The sequence below is a fragment of the Gavia stellata genome, chromosome 21 (genome assembly GCF_030936135.1).
Source record: "Gavia stellata isolate bGavSte3 chromosome 21, bGavSte3.hap2, whole genome shotgun sequence".
Lineage (NCBI taxonomy): Eukaryota > Metazoa > Chordata > Aves > Gaviiformes > Gaviidae > Gavia > Gavia stellata.
Genome location: NC_082614.1, coordinates 4,851,848 through 4,875,340, shown reverse-complemented (window position 1 = coordinate 4,875,340; position 23,493 = coordinate 4,851,848). Strand labels below are relative to the sequence as shown.

The following is a 23,493-nucleotide window of genomic DNA, read 5'->3' as shown; positions in this document are numbered from 1 at the left end:
ATGGAGCGGGTGAGCGAGGCCGCCGCCTGCGGCCCCTCGTCGGGCTGCTACACGTACCAGGTGAGCCGGCACAGCGCCGACATGCTGCACAGCCTCAACCAGCAGCGCAAGAACGGCGGCCGCTTCTGCGACGTGCTCCTGCGCGTGGGCGACGAGAGCTTCCCGGCGCACCGGGCGGTGCTGGCCGCTTGCAGCGAGTACTTCGAGTCGGTGTTCAGCGCGCAGCTGGGCGACGGGGCAGGTGGCGGCGGTGGCGGCGGCGCAGAAGGCGGTGCAACGGAGGCGGCAGCGGCCGGCGGGGCTGCAGCGGCGGCCAGCGGGGCCCCCGGGGGTGGGCGGGAGCTGGAGATGCACACCATCAGCTCCAAAGTGTTTGGAGACATCCTGGACTTTGCCTACACGTCGCGCATCGTGGTGCGGCTGGAGAGCTTCCCGGAGCTCATGACGGCCGCCAAGTTCCTGCTGATGCGCTCTGTGATTGACATCTGCCAGGAGGTCATCAAGCAGTCCAATGTGCAGATCCTCGTGCCCCCTGCACGCCCCGACATTATGCTCTTCCGTCCGGGGGCTGCTGACCTCGGCTTCCCTCTTGACATGACCAACGGTGCCACTTTGGCACCCAATGGCAACGGCATTGCTGGTATGCCTGAAGACGAGGCCACGCGGGCTGCGCTTACTGCTGCCCAGTCCTCCCTGCCTGTTTTGCAGGGTGTGGACCGCCTGCCCATGGTGGCAGGACCTCTGTCCCCACCACTGCTGGCCTCACCCTTCCAGAATGTTGCTGCTAGTGCCCCCACTTTAAGCACCAAGAGGGGCAGAGGGCGTCCCCGTAAAGCCAATCTCTTGGACTCCATGATGTTTGGTACCCCAGGGGGCCTGCGAGAGGCTGGTATCCTGCCTTGTGGCCTCTGTGGGAAAGTATTTACGGATGCTAATCGTCTTCGTCAGCATGAGGCTCAACATGGGGTGACAAGCTTACAGCTGGGCTACATAGACATCCCACCCCCAAGACTGGGTGAAAATGGTGTCCCTGGTCAGGATGACCCTGATGCACCCCGAAAAAGAAGCAGGACGAGGAAACAGGTGGCCTGTGAGATCTGTGGCAAGATTTTTCGGGACGTGTACCACCTGAATCGGCACAAGCTGTCACACTCTGGCGAGAAGCCTTACTCTTGTCCAGTGTGTGGCTTACGGTTCAAGCGGAAAGACAGGATGTCCTATCACGTTCGATCTCACGATGGCTCTGTGGGAAAGCCCTACATCTGCCAGAGCTGTGGAAAAGGCTTTTCCAGGTAAGAGAGTACTGATAAGGACCATAGACACAAATGGAGACCTAGGAAGTTGTCTTTCCTATCCCTTGGGAAACAAGAACAATTTGTACTTAGGATAGTTTGACTGTTCCATTTTAAAATGTCTCGAGAAATGAGACTTCGATCATTTCCGCTGGGACGCTATTCTACAGTCTCTGGAAAGGGTTTAAAAGTAATTAAGACATAGAACTGGGAGTCAGCTGGCTTCGGGGTAACATTCCCAGCTTTGTCCCAGGCTTGGTGTATGCGTGTCCTTGGGCAAATCAGTTAGTCTCTCCCTCAAATGACTCTTCCGTGAAAGGGTATTGAAATAATTACCTACCTCACAGAAGTGTCTTGAGACTGCTGGTTTGCAGGTAGTTTGAAGGTGCTGTTGAAGTGCAAAATATTAATACATCTCAAGATTATTATTTTTCTCGTATCCATTTTAAATTTTCTTTTTCTTAACTTCCCTTCATTTCTCTTAGTTCGTAATGTTTTTTATCACCCAAATGTGAAGGAAGAGGTGAGATTTCAAAGGCTGCAGCATCAAGTATCTTTTAATACATGATCTTTGTGTCCTTTGGGTTTACATCCTTCTGAAGGGGATCCTGTTTCTGCCCTGCAACATACGTAAGATCTGTGCATTTAATGTTGCTGATTTTTTGTTGTCGCTGTTTGTGGGAGTTAATTTAATAAGTAGTTCGATACACGTAGTCGTGTTAGCGGTATCTTATAGTCTGAGTTAATGAATTTGAAACTTTTTTGGAAGTTTGATGCTCACTTTGAGTCTAGAAGTAGTGGGGGGAGGGGGATGCGTACGCTCTGTGTCACTTCTGTAGCAGCAGTTGGTTTTCTACAGCAGTCGATTTGCTCTAACAGGAGGGAAGGAATCGAGATACGAAAACAAATCAAAAGGCTACTAGGGCTAGAATTGCCCCACCTATTTAAATGTAGGAATTGTGCCCCTGCTAGCTCTCTTTTTGATAGAGGCACTTTTTGTTACTGAAATGAATTAAGAAAATGTAGCCTTTTTTTGTTGTTGTTAAATCAGCAATAATTGGAGTGCATCTTTATAAGGACTGCAAATTTAGTGATGGAAAGTCATAAAATGAAGATTTCATCTGTAGCTAGAAGTGGAAGTATTTTTCTTATTATAGTGCCACCTGGGATCATCTACCAATTTTTATTATTTTTATTCACACTTCGAGATTTCTGCTGTTGCTGTATGAAAGGTTTTTGTCAACAAAGGAAAGTGAAAGATACATGCTGAGTTCTCATTTTTCCCAGTAAGTTAATGTGAACAGGCAGGAATGCTGTTATAAAAGTAAACAACAACAATGTCTACACATCTTTGTAAAATCAAAATAGGAATGAAAAGTAGAGACTCTTTCTTTAAATTTCAGTATTCAGGCGTAGGAGCAGCCAAAGGAAGTTGGAAGCATGATGTCTAATTTGAGTATCCTTTCCTTCATTCAGTAGTGCAGCACGGGAGGTTGCTAGGCTTGAGGTACCTAGAAGGATCCCCAACCAGTCTTTCCGGTTACACCACTCCAGCCCACTTGCTGGAGCATCAGGTTTAAAAGCCTGACTGCAAAGTTCAGTCTATTTTCTGTCTGCAGTGCGTGAAGTGAATTCCATCCCGAGCCCTCTCATTGGCGCAGCTGGAAAGTTGGGGGAGGAGAGGGTGGAGAACTTGTTTCCAAGCAGTTTTGACCTCGTACAATGAAAAGCTTTCTTCCCACTAGGAGAAACTCCCACCAGGAAAATCTGCAGCTATTCAGTCCTCTCTTCTTCAAAGTAGGCTTTCCTGATTGTGAAGAATGGTCTAACTTTTTTTCGGTAATAATTTGCTCTTCCATTGCACCTTCTAGTTGGGACCTTCAGAGCACTTTATTTGAATTAATGCAGTCTCCCCACCAAGTTGTGAGTTAGGATGGTATTTTTTCATCTTGCTGGTGGAAAACATGTCACAGCAACAGAGTTTAGAGTCAGTCTTTTTGCACAGAGGTGCTTAAAGTTGGCTTCTTACATCCGTATTTGGGACATTAACCAAAAGGGTCTGATTTTCAAATATCCAGCAACTGTAAATCAAAGTGCCCTGATTGTCAAGATCTAAATAGGATTTTGGAAGGGAATATGCAGGCTTGAAAATTGTAGCTTATATTTCCTGTTTTCTCTGATCATTCAGTCATAATTTCTTCCTGAGAAAATGCTGCCTTTTTAGCAAGTTGGAGAGGGTACTTATCAAGGTAGAGTCCCAGTTGTTGGTGATCTGGTTCTTGGAAGGTTAAATATCACTTCATTTGTAATAGATCCACCACTGGGATCTTACACCTTTTTTTTTTTTTATTAGTTAAAATTGTAAGTTTATTTTTAGTGTTTGTTTTAAGTGTGCTTATGTGTATTTTCTTTTAAGGCCAGACCACTTGAATGGACACATCAAACAGGTGCATACCTCAGAGAGACCTCACAAGTGTCAGGTAGGAGCCCGGGGGTTTAGACTGATGTATGGGTAATCTTTGGCATTGCGCTTATGTGTGCAGACAATTATAAAGTATCAGTAAAAATACCATGTATGAGTCAATTGGGATAAATGTTTGTAAATAACAGTGTTCAACAGTGACAGCTGCTTTATATCCCTCCCGTCCCCCAGCCCCTTGTGTCATCTACGGCTTTGGTCCTCCTGCCTCCCCTTCTACCAGATGTTCTTCCCTACTGCTCTATCCCATCTCACCCTGGATCTTTTACCGAGCCTCCTTGTCCCTGGGCTTAGAGTCAATGTCACAGATGATTCCCTCTGTGCCCCCCTGCCTTTTTTTTTTATTGCAGTTGTTGCCAACAGGAGGCTCCAATGCCGACTTCTTTTTTTTTTAGAAAAAATTAAAATAAAATTGGTAAATTATCATAACTTGCCAAGATACTCTTTTTTTTTTTTATCACATAGCCTTCAGAACATTGCACTGAGCAAAATTGGAAGCTTTTTTTTATCCCAGGGAGAATATAAATAACAGCATCACAGTATCCTTTGTAATACAATGTCATAATGTTGTATATAGTTTTTTACAGTTAATAAATCATTCATTAGGGTTTGAAAGATCAAATCAAGAAAGATATTTTGTAATTCATTTGTAGAGAGATTTAAAAGGTGCCTGGAAGTATTAATGAAAACCGAAGTTGGGAATCAGCTTCCACTATCACCCTCTGCCTTCACATAGTTGTTGGGCAAACTTCTAAAACATTTGTTGGGCTAACGGTCTCCATGCTTAGTCTCTGAAGAAAGATTTAATTAATTATTTATTTAAAGAAAGTTGCAGCAAAATAATTTTCATTTTCTTTGAAGACAGTGGAGGTTAGAGGATTTTTTTTCTTCTAAAAATTTTAACCACATTTTCTGAACCTAGTCAGTCCTACATGACTGCTGCCTCCTGATCTGCGTTTTTTTTTCCCATCTCTTGACACACCTCTCCTACGTTTCCTCCAAAGTGTGAGAGTTTTGAAACATTTTGCAACTTTAATAATCCAGTGAAGATTTTTTTCAGACATATAGAGCTATCTAAAGGTTTCTGTTGACCTCCATCTGATCTGTGGAAACCCTGCATCTTTGTAAAATCAGGCCATAGAGTCTTCACGTTTATTTAACTGCATATCCTATATAAAGCCCTAGACTGGTTTAAGCTTCTTAAGATGATTTAGGGGTTATAGATTTAAATAAATTGGAAAATTCCACTCATAAAAAGCCTTCACAATTTGGGGGTAGCAAGGGGTCTGGGTGGATGAACTGAAGAGGACTACAAATTTTTTCCATAAGCATGTATTTGAGTGCAAGTACAAAAATTAATGTTTAGATCCCAACGTAAACAGAAACTGATCAGTCTTTTGCCAGTTGATATCAAGGTTACTGAATGAACACAGATTATGAATAATGTTGACAGACATGAATTGTCCTTTGCCAGCTGATACCTGATTTTTTTTTATAGTTTTCTGATTCATTTAAGAATATTAAATATAAACTCTGTAAGTGTGACTCAGAGGATACACTAAAAGTTAGAAAGTAAAGAAATATGGAAGCTAAGATTGTACAGCCGAGCTCAACTCTGTCTCCTTGAACACAGGTATTTTGTGATAGCAATTTCTAAGAACAGTCTTTCTCATTGTGTGTTGTTTAAAGTGTCATAATACTGTATGCACTGTTCATTTCAGTTAAAAAGTATAGGCTATAGGTTACAAACATCAGGACAAAGTTGAAGTTGTCATTCAGGCTTTGTTTGTTCTTGATTTTTGACTGCTTAACCTTGCAGAGTTAATTTTTCATGAATCTTAAGGTGTAGAAAATTTGTTAAAAAGCTGTTGTGTGTCTTTGCAAAAAATACTTCATAATATCCTGTCAGATTTAGAAAGTCTTCTTAAATATGCACAGATCTGACATACATGGTACAAACCACAGAAGGGATGCTGTCACACTGAAAACTTGTTTCAAATCTGAAAGCTGACGTATAAATCGATAAAGTTCTCCTTGTGATTATCTCATAACCAGTAACACTTCTGTTCCATGACGTGTACCTAAACACAGAATCTGAATCAGAAGGGAAATAGCTTAATATTGGCATGTTGTTTCCCCATTTTCCCTTCTCATTTTCCATCGATTTTGTTTGGCAAATTAACTCCCCATGAGAGTAGCCTGAACAGCATTGAGCATCCTTTTTGAATCTGTTGAAAATTCCTGTTATTGGCATGCTGTGTTTATGTTTACTGCAAAAAAGAAGTACTCTGTCAGTAAACAGAAAAGCTTTCCAGAATCCTGGTCATAATGGCATTCTTGGAAGTGGTGCTCTGTTATGATTTAAACAAAATCCACTGACCATTTACCTGAGCCCTCATGTATCTTTGCAAACCAGTGGATATCTAACGTTTTGTTGATGTGGCATCATGGTACGTTTTGGACTATCAAAACAAAAGTGTGAAGGTGTCAACCCAACTTCAGAATAAATAAAATAAAACTATGAGAGGCAGGACAATTGTAAGCTGAACATCACTGCAACAGCTATAGTTTTCAGTGGTCAGCATGTAATCCTGCACTCATCCCCCTAAAGTAATGGTTGTGCTTCACAGATCTTTGAGAAACTATCCTAAGTCCCAGAACCTGTAATACCTGATGCCAAACAAAGACATGATTCCAGCTTTTTCATTACTGTTAAAATAGACTCAGAACAGGGAAGGCCTCCACATAGCCAAGGCAGCTGAGAAATCAGATCCAAGAAGTTGCTTTGGTGTCCAGACAAGACACCAAATGGCACTCTGGATCTTTTCCCCTTGATTGTTGCATTGGTGATTTTTTTTTTTTTTTTTTTTTTTTTAATTTTGATTTGACAGTTGAGTTCTGGATGTAGGAGAAGGGGTAAGTCAGTTTTCTGGCCATAATGGGATAGCTCAGTTTGCTGACTCGTCATGGGAAGGAGTGAAGCTGGGTTGTTGGCTTTTGAGTGTGAATGGTATGAAAGTTAGGCTCCAGTTTGGGAGGAAATGGTCATCTGAAAATCTGTGGTCGCGAAAGAACAAGGGGAGAAAACAGATGTTTGCTCCTTCTCAGAGACAAGAGGCAGGTTGTTCTTCTGGCAATTTAAATAAAAAAGAGAAAAATGCAGGTTAAGTTAAAGCACAACTTTTGACAAAGAAAAAGATGTAGTTATTTAAGTAAAAATAAAATTGGCATCCCAAGTCCAGTGCGTTTCCCATTGATTTCAATGCAGAATGAGTTTCTTCCTGTCCTAATTTCTCTTACTTCCTGCCTATTAGCAGGAAAATGGCAGCCACCATGGAATAAGCTCAGAGACATCCACATCCATAGAAAAGTTGAAACTTCAAGAGGTATTTCTTAAACAATGTTTTTTAAACTTTATATATATTCTTTTTGATCTATTTATATACCTGTGCAATGTTTGGTAGGAAAGCACTGGAGTTTTCTTCTGTGATTAACAATTAATGATAAATACTTAGCACTCATTTAGCACTTCACATCTTTTGTAAAATAAAACTTTTTTTTTTTTTTTTGCTCTATACCTTTTATAAATATTAACTATTTGAACATTAACTTTGGGGTTTTCTTTAAACCTAGTCCTGTCTCCCATTGTTATGATTCAGCTAAACTGATTCTTGCTTTCTCCACTGGACTTAATTTTTTTTTTTTAAGCTTCATTGCAGATATATTTACTATATAGATTATCCAAAGGTGAACTTTGCACAAATCAGCAGCAAGAGTGAGAAATCAAACACAGAAATTATTATCTTGCCTTTCCCTAAGCTTTCAACTTGATATGTTCGATATGGGAGAGATACGGTTTTACTTCTGGCATACCTGTATTTATGTGGTTTGTCTCTGGTCTGCTTCATCAACTAATGCACTCCCAAGGCTTTTGTATGGGCGCTTACTGTGGCTCAATATTTTTAGACTTATTGATGGTGGATCTCTTGGCTGTCATCTTTGATTGTCTAATTATATAGCTTTAGTTGATATCCAACAGATTGATTAGTATCAGTGCTGGAATCCTGCCTTAAATGAGTATTTACCTCTAAGATCATTTTAGTAAGTGAAAGCTGCACCTGTTTTGCTCAGTGCTGTGTACTGAGATTTCAAATAAAGAGAAATCTTTCACGTTCAAGAATTTGCCTCTTAATCTTCACTACTCGTAATTTATGAATCTTTGTCTGGTGAGCTTAGTTAAACTGTGTGTATTGCAGAAATCCAGATAAATTTACTGTTGACTTTTGAAGTTCATTAAGTCCTGATCCTCTGAGGTGCTAAGTCTTGTGCTTGCCTCAGCTCTATGGAAGTTTACCACACTTAAGCATCTCATAGGATCGATCAAACAAGTGTAAAGCCTGTTGAAATTGATAGGTACTTTTCAGCTGCCTTCAATGTTTTTTGGATTAAGCTCTTGAATAACTAAATTATATAAAATTATATGGGTTATCCTCTTCTGTATTATCAGTTTCACTTATTTGAAGTTACAATTTTGTAATTTTACTAGGATTGTTGCTTTAACAAGTCTATCTCTGCTGAAACAGTTGTTTAATTACACATTGATACATGAAAAGACAGAATATATCTAGTTCCCAAGTCACTTAAGAGTCTCATATTATCTCTTAGGGGATTCTGGTTATACATCTTAAAACTGTGTTATTTTATATAAAGGTGGTATAAACAAAACACTGTACACTCTTGAATGTCACTGTTGCCCACTTGGTCTGGTCATTCTAGTGTATGTTTGCTTTTGTTTTTCTTCTTGCACTTGTGAGGAATGGTTTCAGACTATATCTTTAATAACTTGTACAGTGTATTGCTGGTGATTTTTTTTTTCCCTTCGCATATTAGAGATAGAACAAACCTTTCAGAACTGGCAGGCTGTTGTAGTAGGCTAGATACATGCATGCCTGCCAATTGCTATGGTTATAAAAATGGGAGAGGGAGCCTTCACTCATCGTATGGATTATGTCTGGGAAGTGGGCGAGTAGAATCAACATTATCTTATGCCAAATCAAGCTTGTTTCATGGTAGTAAGTGGAATATGATACCTTGATCAGGGGTAAGTTATAAACAGATTACAGTGTCATGCAGTTATTTTGATACCTGCTCAGTTCTGAGGCTTCACTTCTACAATTTGCCTGCACTGCTGCTGTGGATACCAGGATGGCTCTTTTACTGTCTTTTGTCATATTCTCATCCCAGCCAGTTCCCTGATGCTTTGTTTGTATGTCTTCATACTCCAAAGGGATTCTGTGTACTGAAGTTAAATTGATCAGATCAAGAAGTAAAATTTAGGAAGATGACAGAGAGGACATTTTGAGTGGTCTAAAGTGATTGTAATGGCTCAGTGAAATCGCAGAATTTACTGTAAATGGAATGAAGTGGTTTGTGCTATTTCTTTTGTTAAATATTACTTCAAGTTTTAGTATCTTCATCCTCAGAGAGGAGCTAAGGCCTTACAACTCTATCTTGATTTAAGTTTTACTGTCTCTAGTATGTTAGAGCTGTTTTCTTGCTTTCTCAATTCTTTCGAGTAGTAACATCACATCTTGTGTAGTATGTTCGTGATCTGAATTTTTTATTTGTGGGAAAATGGCTTGTGCATCATGTCATTTGTGTGTTTGCACAGGGTCTAAGGTATTTAAAGAATACTAAATATATTCTACAATATCAGTGCTTTTAGCAGAGTTGATGAGTCACATGGTTCTCATTATACCTGCAGACTTGTAATGCTTCCTTTGCCACTCGTGACCGACTGCGCTCACACCTAGCATGTCATGAAGACAAAGTTCCATGCCAGGTGTGTGGGAAGTACTTGCGAGCCGCATATATGGCAGATCACTTGAAGAAACATAGTGAAGGACCAAGCAATTTCTGCACTATCTGTAACCGAGGTAATGAAGAAGCTGTTTTATTATTTCAATGGGATGGGACAACCCTTGAGGGAAGCTGTAAGGCTATGTGACTCTGTCTGCAACAGGAGGAGGTTATATCATATGTGTACATATTCTTTGTTTTTCTTATTGAATGCTTAACCTTGAAACTGATGGAGCTATAGGTCTGGCCTTTTTACATGGCTGACAGTTCCTGAAGAAATGCAGTTTAAATCTGAAGCAAATTGTTTCTAGACAGTTTTAAGAATTTTATTTGCTAAATAGCCAGATCCCTATAAAATAACTATGATATGTTGCCTTGCTGCTATTCACTGTAGACCTCTTTTTCTACACCTGGTTAGACTTGAGTCCTTGCATGCAGTTTGGAAGAAGAATCTTTGAAATACACACCAAGTTGAAAATTATATGCGGTACATTAAAAAAAAAAAATTACATTATATTATCAGTCTTGCTTAACCTCCTGGTGCAGCAGTACAGTCAAGCTGCTTGTCCCTCTTAACCCAAGAGATTGCTTTGTATTAACATACATTTCTAAAACAAATTTTGTAAAGAGCACTAGAAATGTGCTTTTCCTTTATTGGTACAAATACAGCTTTTCATAGAATCATCTAATATCCCGAGTTGGAAGGGACCTATAAAGATCATCGAGTCCAACTCCCTGCTCTTCGCAGGACTACCTAAAACTAAACCATATGACTAAGGGCTTTTGAAGCTTTTCCATCTGTTTGTGGTACTTTTCAATGGGAGAGAGTTGTAAATTTAGGCTTTGTGGGATGTAAGGCAAGCTGGAAAAATAATTTTGACTTATTGGTGTCTTTTTTTTGAATGATTAATACACAACTTCAAAATATATTGTTGGCTCACACAGGCATACATACCTAGTCAATGTAGGAAGAGCTTGCTGCTGTGTTTTGGTATCTTGTTTTTTTCTGATGAGGCAGAATTTTCTAATTTAAGAGAGGTTAAATCTTTTGAGAGAATAAAGCTGTTCTGTAGTTAATGTGAGGACTGCACAGGGAGTTTTTGGATGACTAGGAGTTTATGAGTAATGAGAGATACTAAATTGCAAGGGGGACGTATTTGCAGTAGGTTAACCTTCTGTTAGGTCCTGAAATTGATGTTAACATTTTGAGTGGAAAAAGCATCTGGGTTGAAAAATCTTCAGATTCTGAAGCTCCAGGTAGATGGTACGAAATGAAGCTTGGCCTCCTTTTCAGCTGAAGGCCTGTCTTCTGAAAAAACTGCTTAAGCTTATCCTGATTCTTTTTGTGGTAACAACGTGGAAGACGCTATCTAAGATCCAGGTGCTATCCTGCTCTCCTTCAGTTGAACATGGTGCCAAACAGAAACTCTCATGGGTTGGGAGGAATTGTCTTGTTTCCATGATTTGTAAGCTTGAGTTTAAGCTTAACTACCACTGGATGTCACTGCAGCTCTGTCGAAATTCTGCCAGCACGACAAAGGCACATCTGGCATTCAAACAATGACTAAATTTTTTACTCACATTTTACAGGTTTAAGTGTACAGTGGAAATTTAAATAAAACATACACTTCTCTGTAGAAGGATAGGGAACCTGTTGTACAGCAAACTTTAAGCAACTACTTTCTTCTTACAGTTTGTGAATTTCATATGTGTTGCCAGAATTTAGTCTGCTGTGAATTCCAGTTTACATCTGCACATAGACAATGTGATTAATCTGGTGAATTATTGTTAACTATCTACCCCATGTTAAAATTCATAGGAAAGGGAAGTTATGGACTGGATTTGTCAAACAACTGTGTTAGGAAATCATTGTTATATGCTGTGAATTTTTATTATAGATTTATGACAGCAGAATTTTTATTCCAAAGTGTTCTAGAATCAAATTATAATGTTTATTGTTTTAAATAGATATCTTCTAAATTGTAGAGCCTGGCAAGATGAAGTATAGTGGAAAATTTCTGGATTAGAAACATCTATTCCATAGGCACGGGTGCAGTCAGAAGCTATGCGCCATCCCTCCGACTGCAATTGTGCCGTGGCTATGGTGCTTGTGCAATCGGATTTTGTTTTATTCTTTCCTCAGCTAATGTGCTGATATATTTTTGAATTGGAACTTAGCTGGTGCTGGATATAGCAATTGTCAAACAAGAATGCTCAAGCTGCTTGTAGAGAGAATTTTGGATGTTGGCCCACCAAAAAAAAAGTGGATGAAAAGGTGACTTACACAGCTGAACATATCCTAGTGTTAAAGACAGAGCTTAGAATCCCTCCATTTATCCCATCAGACTGAGGGCTTTTCTGTGGAACTTAATCAGGTGTCTCATGTTCTTTTAAAGGTTTAATGGACTTAGGAGGTGGGGAACTCAGTACCTGACTGAAAGCAGTAGCCACTGGTTTGCCATGTCATGCGTGTACCCACTTGCTGATTTTATTTATTTATTTATTTAGTTTACAAAATGGCAGTGTAATGTCCAAAAATTACCATCTGTGGTTTGATGATTTTTCCAGGTTATTTTCTTACTTAGGGCCTTTATGCTTAGAATAATTGTGGAAGCAATTAAATCTTGTTAAATCAGGGAAGCTGTGCAATGGTTTTTTTCCTGGGATTTTCTGTTTGTTTGGTTTTGGGGTTTTTTCTGGTTTGGTGTTTTTTTTTGTTTGTTTGTTTTTAAAGAATTAATCTAAAATATGCTTATGAAAACAAATCCTCACTTTTTAAGATAAATTCTCTTTAATCAGTTTAAATAAGAAAGACCTGCTCCTACTTTGCTGTTACATAATCTTCTATTACCATCTTTAGGAATTTTATTTGCTTGTGTGGGCTTTTTCAAAGAACTTAAGAGATTAATGACTTTGGCAAGTCTAGAGCTGGTACTTTGTAATAACGTGCAACTCAGAAGATTAATTTTCTGTTTCAGATACATACGCATTGTTTGTTTCACAGAAATCAAATTAGTTAGGAGAAGGGTAACTATTCCAATCACAAGTTGGATGGAATTTTTTTTTGTTTACAATAAGATGAATTCTTGTATATTTCATGGTGGATACAGAGTTGATTAAAGCAAGGCACATTCTCCGGATGTTCCAGCTAAATCCAAATTAGATTTTTTGAAAAAGGAGCATCCTGCAATTATCTATAGTCTGTCTCCTTAGAGATGTTACCTAAGAGATCAAGGGATAGATCCCATTTATATAAAGCAGATCATTTCCCCTCTATGCATGTTTTTAATGTTGGTTCCTCTGGTATGAAGAAATAATCTGCTCTGCAAAGCTGAGAGATGTGTATGGGTAAAGCAATAAATACCTTCCTTCTTTGAATAATACAATACTGCCACTTTATCCTCTGCATTAGCCTGACTTTGTTTTTAAAGATATTTTTAAAAGTAAAGGATTATTGTCTATGAATCCCTCATCTTTCTAGGACAGGCATTCATAATTAAGGTCTGGTGGAACAAAAGAAAGGCCGGTGCTAAGTGCTTCAGAAAAAAAATCAGGATAAAACCAAAACAAAACAAAATCTCACTTTAAACAGTTTCCTATGAAGCAGTTGGCATTCTCACTGCTTTGATGGAAGTTGATGACTCGCATGTTCATCTGCCAAGTGCATAAAGGGGAGCTAACACACTTTGCAGGCAGTTTTCATTATATAAAACAATGTACTCTACAAATAGAATTGCAGAGTTCAGAAAAAATATTGTATAGCAGAAATTACAACTTCAGATTTTCCTGTGTCAGTTGTAGTATAGAAAAACACTGAATACCTGTATGTAGTCCTTTTTTATTGGTTGGCAGTGAGATTTTAATGCACTGCTACATAAAGAGGCTCATCTCAGCATGCATGTGGTTATTAGACAAATGTATGAAATAAGGGAAGTACCTTGTAGTTGGAAGTACCACCATTCTATCTGTACATTGTGTCCTTTTCTCTGCCAGTCAAACACTGGTTCTTTCCATGTCTACAGTGAATTTTTGGTATTTGGAAAAATATATTCTCTTGTGGTCCAGTGAGATATTCAGTACAGTATTTTATGTCTAAGGGTAGGTCTTGCACTATTTCAGAGGATAATATCCTTACATTAATTCCCTGGATGACTTGGTGATTCTGCTCCGTTGTATTTTGAGAGTCGTATGTTCTTGGTTTCTTCAGTTGTGATGTATCTACTTTTCTGTACTTTTATCTTCAACTCAGGGGTCTACAGTAACTATCTCTTGTTCATTCTCAGCAACCTGCCCTTTTTCCCCTTCAGCAGGTTGCTGTGGAGTTCTGTCTTGCTCGGCAGGTCCTGTATATATAATTCTTAACCCCTGAATACTCTTCGATCCTGGCTTTGAAGAAGAGTCTGGGTAGACGGATGTTCTGTTGGGTAGGCACAGGGAATTCTAGTGTAAAGCCACATTTGTTAGTAAATTCAGCACCTGAAACTAACAGCTGCTGTCAAAAAATCCACCCCAGAGAGGTTTGCCAGTATTGGGTTTGCATCCTTCCTAATAGCTATATAATATATTTCTAATATATTATATATCATCAAATGTAAATGCAGTTATATCACTATAAAAAAGGCTTTACAGTAGTATATCTATTCATATTTAAAGTGAAGCACTGTTATGAAAGTTCTCTTGCAAGGGCTTGTGCTATAAATACTGTATTGGTTTAAAAAAATCTAGGTCTTGGGTTTTCTTTATCCAGAAAGGGAACATGGAACTCTGTGTCTGTGATGGTGAAACTTGTATTGTGTTCTCAGTTGTTAAAGGACGATGTTTCTAACATGAAAGTGACATAATATTCTGTTCAAAATGTAATAGAAAATTAAGATGGTTGTTGATAGGCTTACCTTTGTAGGAAGTCTTTAAAACTCTGTCCTCCTTGTGCCTTTTATATGGTCCAAATGTACTAGTACTAATTGCGATTCTTATTAAAATCTGAATTTAAAAACATTCCAAATTATATGTGAGATAATTTATTGCATTAAAGGAAAAGGCCATATTTGTGAGACTTCAAAAACAATTTAACTAAGCACATGCACAAATGTAAAAAACTGTTTTGTTTGGAAATCAGTTGTTTGAAATATGTTTTTAATTTCAGTGGTTTGGGCTTACAGGTCAGAACTAATAGAAATGTTGAAATTCCATTTTAATTTTTTTTTGTTAACTGCAGACAAAATACGAGTTTTAGTATATTTTTTTAAAACTCAGGATGAGCTGAATGGAGGAAGTAATTTTCAAAAATTGATATAGAACAAAATTGTATACCTTAAAACCTCAGTAGTTTTAGCTTTCTGCTTTCTAGGAGTGAGTATAAATGCTAGAAACCTAAGGGGAAAGCACACTAAATACCAAAGATGGGTGTTACTAAATGGCATTCCTTCAAATCTTAACAGCGTAAAATAAACTAATTTGAACTATCTTCCAAAGTATTATCAGATGATGAAGGCATTTTTAATTAAAACAGCACAAAAATGGCGAAGAGACATGGGTGCCTTCCTGTATCATGTTTCTTCTGCCTTTTTTGCCAGAAAGTTTCATGTCATCTGCTAGGTTTGCTTATGTAGGATTTGTTTCTCAAGGAGGCTGTTCTTTCATCATGACTTCCAAAAAGCAAATGAAGTCTAATGAAAGGTATGCATTGCATTCATTGCCTGATGATGTCTAGGAATCAGTCCTACTTAAGCATGTTGTAGGTAACCAGAAATCGAGCTAGTATAACGGCAACTTTGTAATAGGGAGTAGGAGCAAGAGAAAGATTAGAAGAACAGGGAAGGCAGATGTGTGTCTTTGCTGGTGGCAGGATCTCATCTCCTTTTATCTTGTTTAGGTTTCTCCTCTGCCTCCTACTTAAAGGTCCATGTTAAAACCCACCACGGTGTTCCCCTTCCCCAGGTCTCCAGGCACCAGGAGTCCATCCCGAATGGGGGAGCAGCGTTCCACTGCGTCAGGACCTATGGCATCAAAGGCAAGAGACTCGCTGCTCTGCACCTTGCTGCTCTGTGCAGAGCTTTGTGTTGTGGGATGTTGGGCTGGGCATATGAGAAAGGGGAGGGAGGAAGGACAGGGAAAATACTGGAAAGAAGCTTAGGGAGATGCAGAGAAATTACATAACTTCACATAGCATGTAGGATCTGTCCTTGGATAGCCGATTTAACAAGTCTCGGGGAAGGAGATGGACCCGTAAGGGTACGTGAATTTTTGGCAGCTTCTTTGATTTTAGAGATTGAAAAAGCCGGTTAGTTCATCTTGAGCGTCTTCCTAGGACCAGTCAGTATTTGAATTTTGCCTGAGGGGTGCAGATCCTTGATGGTTCCTTAGTTCCACTGTACTCGAATCTCGCGTCAGTCAAACCATGTTTCTGATTTCCGGTGAAGGAAGGGGGAGCCACAGAATGCAGTTCATAAAGATTCTTGAGCGGTGAAAGCAATGGTCATCCTCAAGTTGATGAGGAGCCAGGCAACTATCTGTAGTTAAACTTATACTTTTTAATGCTGTTGTTGGGGAGGAGAGGTAGGGGGTGATAACAGTACTGTTACTTTTTTGTTTTGTAACCTGCATTTAACTTCCTGAAAAAAAAGAAAAAAGATACTGTAAGAATAGCTAAAGAGTATTTAACTTCTGAATACGTAAAGCTGTGTGTTAATCTATGTAGAATAGCTTGCTTTTTGCTTCTTGGCTTAAGCTGTCAGTATTCCTGGTGAAGCTGAAACATCAGAAAATTCTTCAAAACCATGGTTGTCCCAAAAAGTTAGGTTTTTCCTTGCCCAGGAGGACACAGCAGGCTGGGTTAAACAAAGTCTGTGCCAGCGGCAAGATACAGTTGTGTAATTTTTCTCTGTTGAAGTCCTGATAGAGTTACTACAGAAGCCCTTTGGTTCTGGGTGGTGTGCTGACTTAACAAGAGATTTAGTCCAGCTCAGTGGTGTATTGATTTCATGCATATCCTGTTTGGTTTGTAATGCCGAGTCCAGAGCAAATCTGTCTTTTGGGTTGTGCCAAGTGGTTCTTTGGTCTTTTAGAGTTAATAGTAGATACAGCTTATTTGTATTCAGAGACTTGTTTAGGGAGTGCGTCTGGGTTTCCCACGCTCATTCATATGCGCTGAGCAAAAAGTGTGGACAAACTTCTTGGCATACTGCCAGAGGAGAATGGGGAACACTCCAAACATACCAATGGCTTTGCCAGGATATGTATCCAAATGACTTAAAATAGTGTCCCTAACCTCTCTCCTGTTTCACACTACAGTATTTAAAGATGGAACAATTTTAGATTACAAGGTTCGCTTCTAACAGTGTTGCACTTAACTTGTAAAAAAGACTTCCTCAAGACTAAATGGAATTGCACTTCTTAAATTGCAGTAGCTCACTGCTGTTTTGCTGAGTATTTCCAGGTTTCTTCATATGTTGCTGCAGCCTGTTATACTTTAATAGCTTTCTAGGCTCTCCTCCAAAGTATCAACGATATTTCAGAAGTGTGGGAGTGACTTGTACAGTTAAAAACTCATCATTAGGTCCATACATTTATAGTGCCTGTGATATAAATGTTGTTGAGACATCTTTGGGATTCAAAAAAGTATTATGTACACCAGAGACCCATTATGGATGCATTCAGTATCATGACAAATCCATAACAAAACCCTGGATGTTGCTCTAATAGCAGCCCAGTGGTTTGTGGAGAGAACCTATGGTCAAGGGCTATAGAATATGAGGGATTGCGATGTTAAGTGTGTATCATTCTGTCGTGACAGGCATTAATGAAATCAGGTGGTAACCAATATCATCTATTTGGATGCATGTTAAATAACTTTTTGGGGAGATAAGATTCTGAAAGCTTCTCTCTTTTTTCTTTTTCCCATAGAAGGCCAGAAATGTTCACATTCGGACCCGATTGAGAGTTCTGATTCATATGGAGACCTCTCTGACACCAGTGACCTCAAGACTCCTGAGAAACAGAGCACCAATGGGTCCTTCTCGTGTGACATGGCAGTCAGCAAAAACAAAATGGAGACGGAAGGAGAGAAGAAGTACCCTTGCCCTGAATGTGGCAGCTTTTTCAGATCAAAGTCTTATCTGAACAAACACATACAGAAAGTTCACGTCAGGGCCCTTGGTGGCCCATTGGGGGACCTCGGTCCTGCTCTAGGATCCCCCTTTTCACCCCAACAGAACATGTCTCTCCTGGAGTCATTTGGGTTTCAGATCGTCCAGTCAGCATTTGCGTCATCCCTAGTGGATCCAGAGGTCGACCAGCAACCAATGGGGCCAGAGGGGAAATGAGATCAGTTTGATCTTAACAAAGCAAAGCAGCAGTCTGGCTATAATGATAAGATGCTGTGAATGAAAGAGGAAATAATGAAATTTGGTTCTATAGCTGAGAATTTTTTATTCATTTTAGCTTCCCTCTTTGTCTCATGCCCTACCCCACCTTTAAACTTTCACTGAGGAGAGGGAGAAAGTGCTTCTTAGCTGATAAATTACAGAAGATGGTGACCTTGAATGGGAGACGTGACCTAAAACACCAAATGGAGCTTTAGAGGCTGCTGCTTGTGTTCCGTCATGATCTTCTAGAATAAACAAAAGTTGCCAGCACTGATCTGAGAATTAGACAGTCCTAGTGACCGAGGCACCTGGGGAGCTACAGCTACAGGGAGCTATGCTTTTGTTCTCTCTCTGTTCCCCACCTTCCCTAACCTACCCCAGAAAAACAGTAAGTTTTAAAAACAGACCCATTATTGAATATAACATTAAGTAAAATGCCCCGTGGTACCTAGCAGGTTACAATGCAGTTGTCCGTTTAAAAGCAGAAAAATTTAAAGAAGGTGAGAGAATTTGAACCCCTTCTGCCATTTGTGAGGCTGTGAGTGCTGCAGCAGGACTGAACTGCTGAGAAAAATCACCATTCAGAACACGTTTTTGTTACTTTTAACCATTAAACTTGCTGTCAGGTTTTTAATTCTCTATTATTATTATTTTAGGACCTGTTGTAGTGAATTGCTACTGAAAAGCCAGTCTAAGGCGATACACAGAGCACTCTTAAAGCAGCAGTCACATTAGGGTTAGTATTAATTTTTTTTTTTTTAGATGTACCATAATTAATACCTTGGCTAGTTGGTTGTTTTAAGTCTATGAAAGAAATAGTTTTATGAAAAAAAAAAAAGAAAAAAAAGGAAAAAAAAGGAAGGAAAAATACATTGCAGTCTGGTTGACTGGTGCTCATTTTTTCACATGGGGACCTAGGGTATAAACACAATCAGCTATCGGGTAAACACTATGTACCACTGACTTGTTTAGTGTGAATAAACCCAGGGGTTCACAGAGTGATTTTGGTTTAATTGGACTGGACTCTATTAAAGAAGTTAGTATGTTACTTTGCATCCCCTCGTTTTGTCTGGTTTTTGAGCAATTTAGCCACCTGTCCAAAAGGTGTGCAAATGAGAACCAGTAAATAAGACATTAATCCCTCTCTACACTGTACTGTATTCTCAGTGACCTGGGCCTTTTGGCTACAGTCGTGCTCTCCTGATCTGCCTCTAGTCAGGTTTGCAAAAGCCAGTCTTACTCCTTTCTCTTCCAAAGAAGAAGGTTTCTACTATAAGAGATGGGAATTGCAAACAGCATATCTCTGAAAAAGAATTGATTAGAAAATGCAAAGAAGCTGGGCTCTAGGCTGCTGGAGGTTCCATTTAATCTGAAAATACCACTTTTGCAGAAATAATGTCCTTTCTTGGCCCTCCCTCTCCTCCCATTTAACTTGTCAAGGTCATTATGCACCAAATCCAGGTATAAATGTTGTTTAATTAACACAGGGTTAGGAGTTAGGAATACTCTGAGTTATAATTATGGTTCTGCTGTTGATGCTCAAGGTCACATAGGACAGTTCACTGAATTTATTCCTTAATTTCCCATCTGTGTAAAGTTTTCTTACAATTGTGAGGGTTAATGAGCAAAGGTTTAAGCAGTGATTTGGTAAATTAAGTTGCTATGTGTACTGAATGTTTCTTGAAAGGCCACTCTGAAGAGCCCAAGTTCCACACCAAACTTGCATTCTATGAAACAATAACTGTCTCCATCATTAATACAGTGCTGGAGCAGGATAGACCACCTCAGACTAACCCTGCATCTAATGTATAACTGAAGTAAGACACATTCCTGTTTTGGTTTTATGTTAGAAGTATAGGGCCTTTGTAAGTATGTGGATTTTGGAATGACGTTTTAAATTCTACAGACTTAGAAGCCCCAGCTTCTCTCTTGTAAGAAGCTATTTTTTTGTACTCGGTCTGGAGTATTATAAACCAAGGATGAGTAATCAATGGCTTTCTCTTTATAGCACCAGCACTTTCTAAACTGAGAGCACGTTGCAGTAGACTTGATGTTTTGCTATTAATCTGTGTTGGGAGACTGAAGGACATGTTCTTCTCCATTCATCTTCCCCAGAATCCCTGGAATAGGTATGAGTCTCATTTAGAAGAGGGGAAAAAAAAACCCAAAGCAAGCCAACCCACCTTCAAACTAAAGCTTCATGGAATTGCTATTGCCGTACTGGTAAGCTTAGTTGACAAGCAGAAACAGGACATTTTGGAAAGGTAACAAAACATTTTAAAATACCTTAGAAATCTAGACCATGATGAGACAACCTTGTAAGTTGCCAAGCAAGTCAAGATAGAGCAAGCTTTCCAGTCAGCATAACGATTCACTGGGATCAGCAAATGCAACTGGAGTCACTCTGATTTACTAATAGCTCATATCTAAGCTACCAGGAAAATTTCTGTCAAATTGAGGCTGTATTCTGGAAGATACAAGAAGTTTGTGTACCTGATGTTCCTACATGCACTCAGAGAGGGTGCACTAGTCATAAAATTCAACTCCAAAAGCCAAGTCCAGAGTATAGGATATTTTCATCCTACATTTAGCTCCACGGACTTTAGTGTTACTAGTGGGTTGAATTTTGGCCATATGTATCAGAATTTAATTTCAAACACTACAGAATTTGACCTGATGAAACAAATGAAAAGCCTTGAACTAAAAAGGACGCCTTTTAAAACACTAACTGGGCATTTTGCTTGTCAAAGAAAATGCTTACTATGTTGTCATGAATACAATGAATGAAAGCTACTTACTTCTCAGTCTAGTGGACAGGGAAACAATTAGGCAGGAAGTTAACAATCCTGAAATGACAGTTCCAGATGATCCTAGTGCAAATGGGAGAGATTTGCACCAGCACAAGAGACTGGTGCAGACTAGTGCCAGCAATAGGTTGGGCAGATATTTAGCAGTGGTGTGTTTTCAGAGCTTTTTTGCTTCTTTGGGTGCATATTCTGTTTTGGATAGTAATTTAATCTACATGCAAATTCTTTATATTCTGTACTTTGGGAAGTGTCTGCTTCTCACAGAACAGAAGACAGATCCAAACAGAAAACTCAGCCTCCTAAGTTCAGAGTTCAAAGGGAAATACTTAACATGCCCTGAGCTGCAATCTCACTTAACTTGTTTCTGTTACATTTTTAATTGGCGTATCAGTGTATACATGATAGTTCTCATTTTGGACCAGCCCTCCTTTCCTTGTCATCTTTGGTGGGACTGCAATCCAATGTTTGAGCCAGTGCACTTCTCTGCCAAGAAGGGAGTTTCAGTTCATACAAATTTTGATAATCAGAGTTGTAGTATTTCTTTGTATTGTAGGGAGTCCTTAAACCCCTCAACTGAGGCTCAGAGCCTTGTGTATTAGGCATGATGAAAACATCTTCAACATTTATAATCTAAATGTTAAAGATAGACAAGAAAGGAACAGATGCTTATTGGCAAACGAGTGAAAAAAAGATGAAGGACTAAAAACCGCTAGCATGCATGCTTAAGTGTTGTGTTGAATGTAGGGGCACAGACTTAACATCAGGCTTCTTTTGTTGCCTGAAGTAATTTATCTTTATGTACTGTTAATCCACAACAAATACAAGGTAAAGCAATTTAATGTGAATTTATTCCATACTGAGTTAAATTAAGTGACATTACCTTGCATTTGTCATGTGCTAGATGTGTGCAAACAGACCTATCAGTGTGGCTCACCTGATGTGTGGTAATGTGGTGTGCGTGAGCTCTCAATCTTAAGTGATTTGCCCATGATGATGTGGGAAATTGATAGCAGAACCAGAAATTGAACACAGATTTTCCTTCTCTCAATCCAGTGCCTTAACTGTAGTAGGGCAAAGTGTTACATGTTGGGGGTGGGGTGATTGTTTTGTTTGTTTTTTAAAGCCTAGAACTATAAGATGGTGTGGAGTTGGTCTTCCTACCAATCTTTTGAATAATTGCAGATGCCCAGTCACAATTTTAGACCTGTTTGAGTGCCAGTGACTTAGGGAATATTTGTTATTTCCCATGTATTCCCTGAAATTATTGTTCCTCCCTCAACTGCTGTCAGCAGTAAGGAATGACTTGAATAGAAGAGCTGTGTAACTGAATGTCTATCTAACTCAACTAATTGAATTGATAGTATGAAAGCTAACCTAGATTTTGTAGGCTCTGTTGTAACTTTAGTGTCTTGTTTTTCCACTAAATCTTTGTTCCTAGAAATCAATATCCGAACTTCTGTCTTGAGTCTGGAGTGGGGTACCACTTTCAGCTTTAATTTTTTTTTAAGGTGCTTGCTTGAGGAAGTAGATGCCAAAGTGTAAACTTCAAAGGAACTCCAGACTTCAGTGTTGGAAGAATGAATGGAGGGCAAGAGCTCTCTTTGGGTTTCATGAGAGATAAATGGACAAAGTAAAAAACAGCTGCCAAAATTTTAAGTAATTAAATGGGAAAGGCTTTTCTCTATCACCCACAAAAATAATCAGATATTTTTAATTGTTCAGCATGGCAGAAACTCTGAGAGCAAGTGCCAAACAAAACCATGGAATGCGTTGGCTTTTTCAGCATTATGAATATACCTTAACAGCATTATGAATATTTTAATGTAAATTAAGCCAGCTTTGTACCGTTCACCTTTTTGCCTGGGCACAGTACCTGAGTTTTAGTTGAATAGAACATAAGTTCACAGTGAATCTCTGAGCTTATGCTCTCAGTTCCACCCCAAGAGACAAAACAAATGAGCAAAGAGGGGAAAAAAAAATAGGAAAACTTAAAAGGGAAAACAGATTCTGGAAGATTCCCCTGTCTCCTGAGAGAGTCCAGTTTTTTATCCTGAACATCCTTTTCAAAACAAGATCCTTCAGCTGTTGTGAGTGAGCCTTTGGGAACAGATCTGGCTTTCAGCCCGATCTGCTGCTCTGTGTCCCTGTATGAAAGGCTGTGTGTTGTGGAGCACTGCGCCTGGTACCCGGAGGGAGGCGGTGCTCCTGGGCTGCAGCCTGAGGCCACATTACTGTTGCAGTCAGCCGCAACAATATTGGCATAGTCTTTCTGCCTGCTCCCTTGACACCTTCACCCTCCACACATTCCTACGCCAGTGTGGTACCTGCTCAGATGTGTACAGCTCTGCAAATAACTGTGTTAGCTATAAAACAAACCAGAGAACTATTTGGCTAAAAAGAAGAAGAAAAAAAAACCCAACCCTTAAAAATAGTTATGTAACATAACTGCAAAGCAGTGCAAAACAGGAACAGGAACCCTGGCTGTAAGGGGTTGCGGTGATGGCTGGAATGCTTAAAGCACGTTAGTGAAAAACCACAGTTGTTTGCTCTGTGGTAGTGGATAATGACTGGCTGTTTGTAAAGAACTAACACCTTGTGTCATCTCTAGCCTCTTCCTGTGTTTTGTTCCCATCTGTAAAATGAGATGATAACCCTTGGGTAAGAATGTTTGAAGATTTGATTGACGTGCCAAA

At 39.4% G+C, this 23,493-nt stretch overlaps 1 protein-coding gene across 3 annotated transcripts; it reads left to right on the top strand.

The window, feature by feature from the left end:
- PATZ1 (POZ/BTB and AT hook containing zinc finger 1) lies at positions 1–17,965 on the top strand. Of its 3 annotated transcripts, XM_059827819.1 has the most exons (6): positions 1–1,292; positions 3,709–3,772; positions 7,086–7,157; positions 9,536–9,707; positions 15,503–15,640; positions 17,533–17,965. In XM_059827819.1, exons 1-6 carry the CDS (start codon positions 1–3, stop codon positions 17,949–17,951), a joined length of 2,157 nt encoding a protein of 718 aa, XP_059683802.1. In that variant the 3' UTR covers positions 17,952–17,965. The 3 variants fall into 3 exon arrangements, with proteins under 3 accessions (XP_059683802.1, XP_009819514.2, XP_059683803.1); XM_009821212.2 differs by lacking the exon at positions 7,086–7,157; XM_059827820.1 differs by lacking the exons at positions 7,086–7,157; positions 15,503–15,640.
- Positions 17,966–23,493: the final 5,528 nt, after the last annotated feature.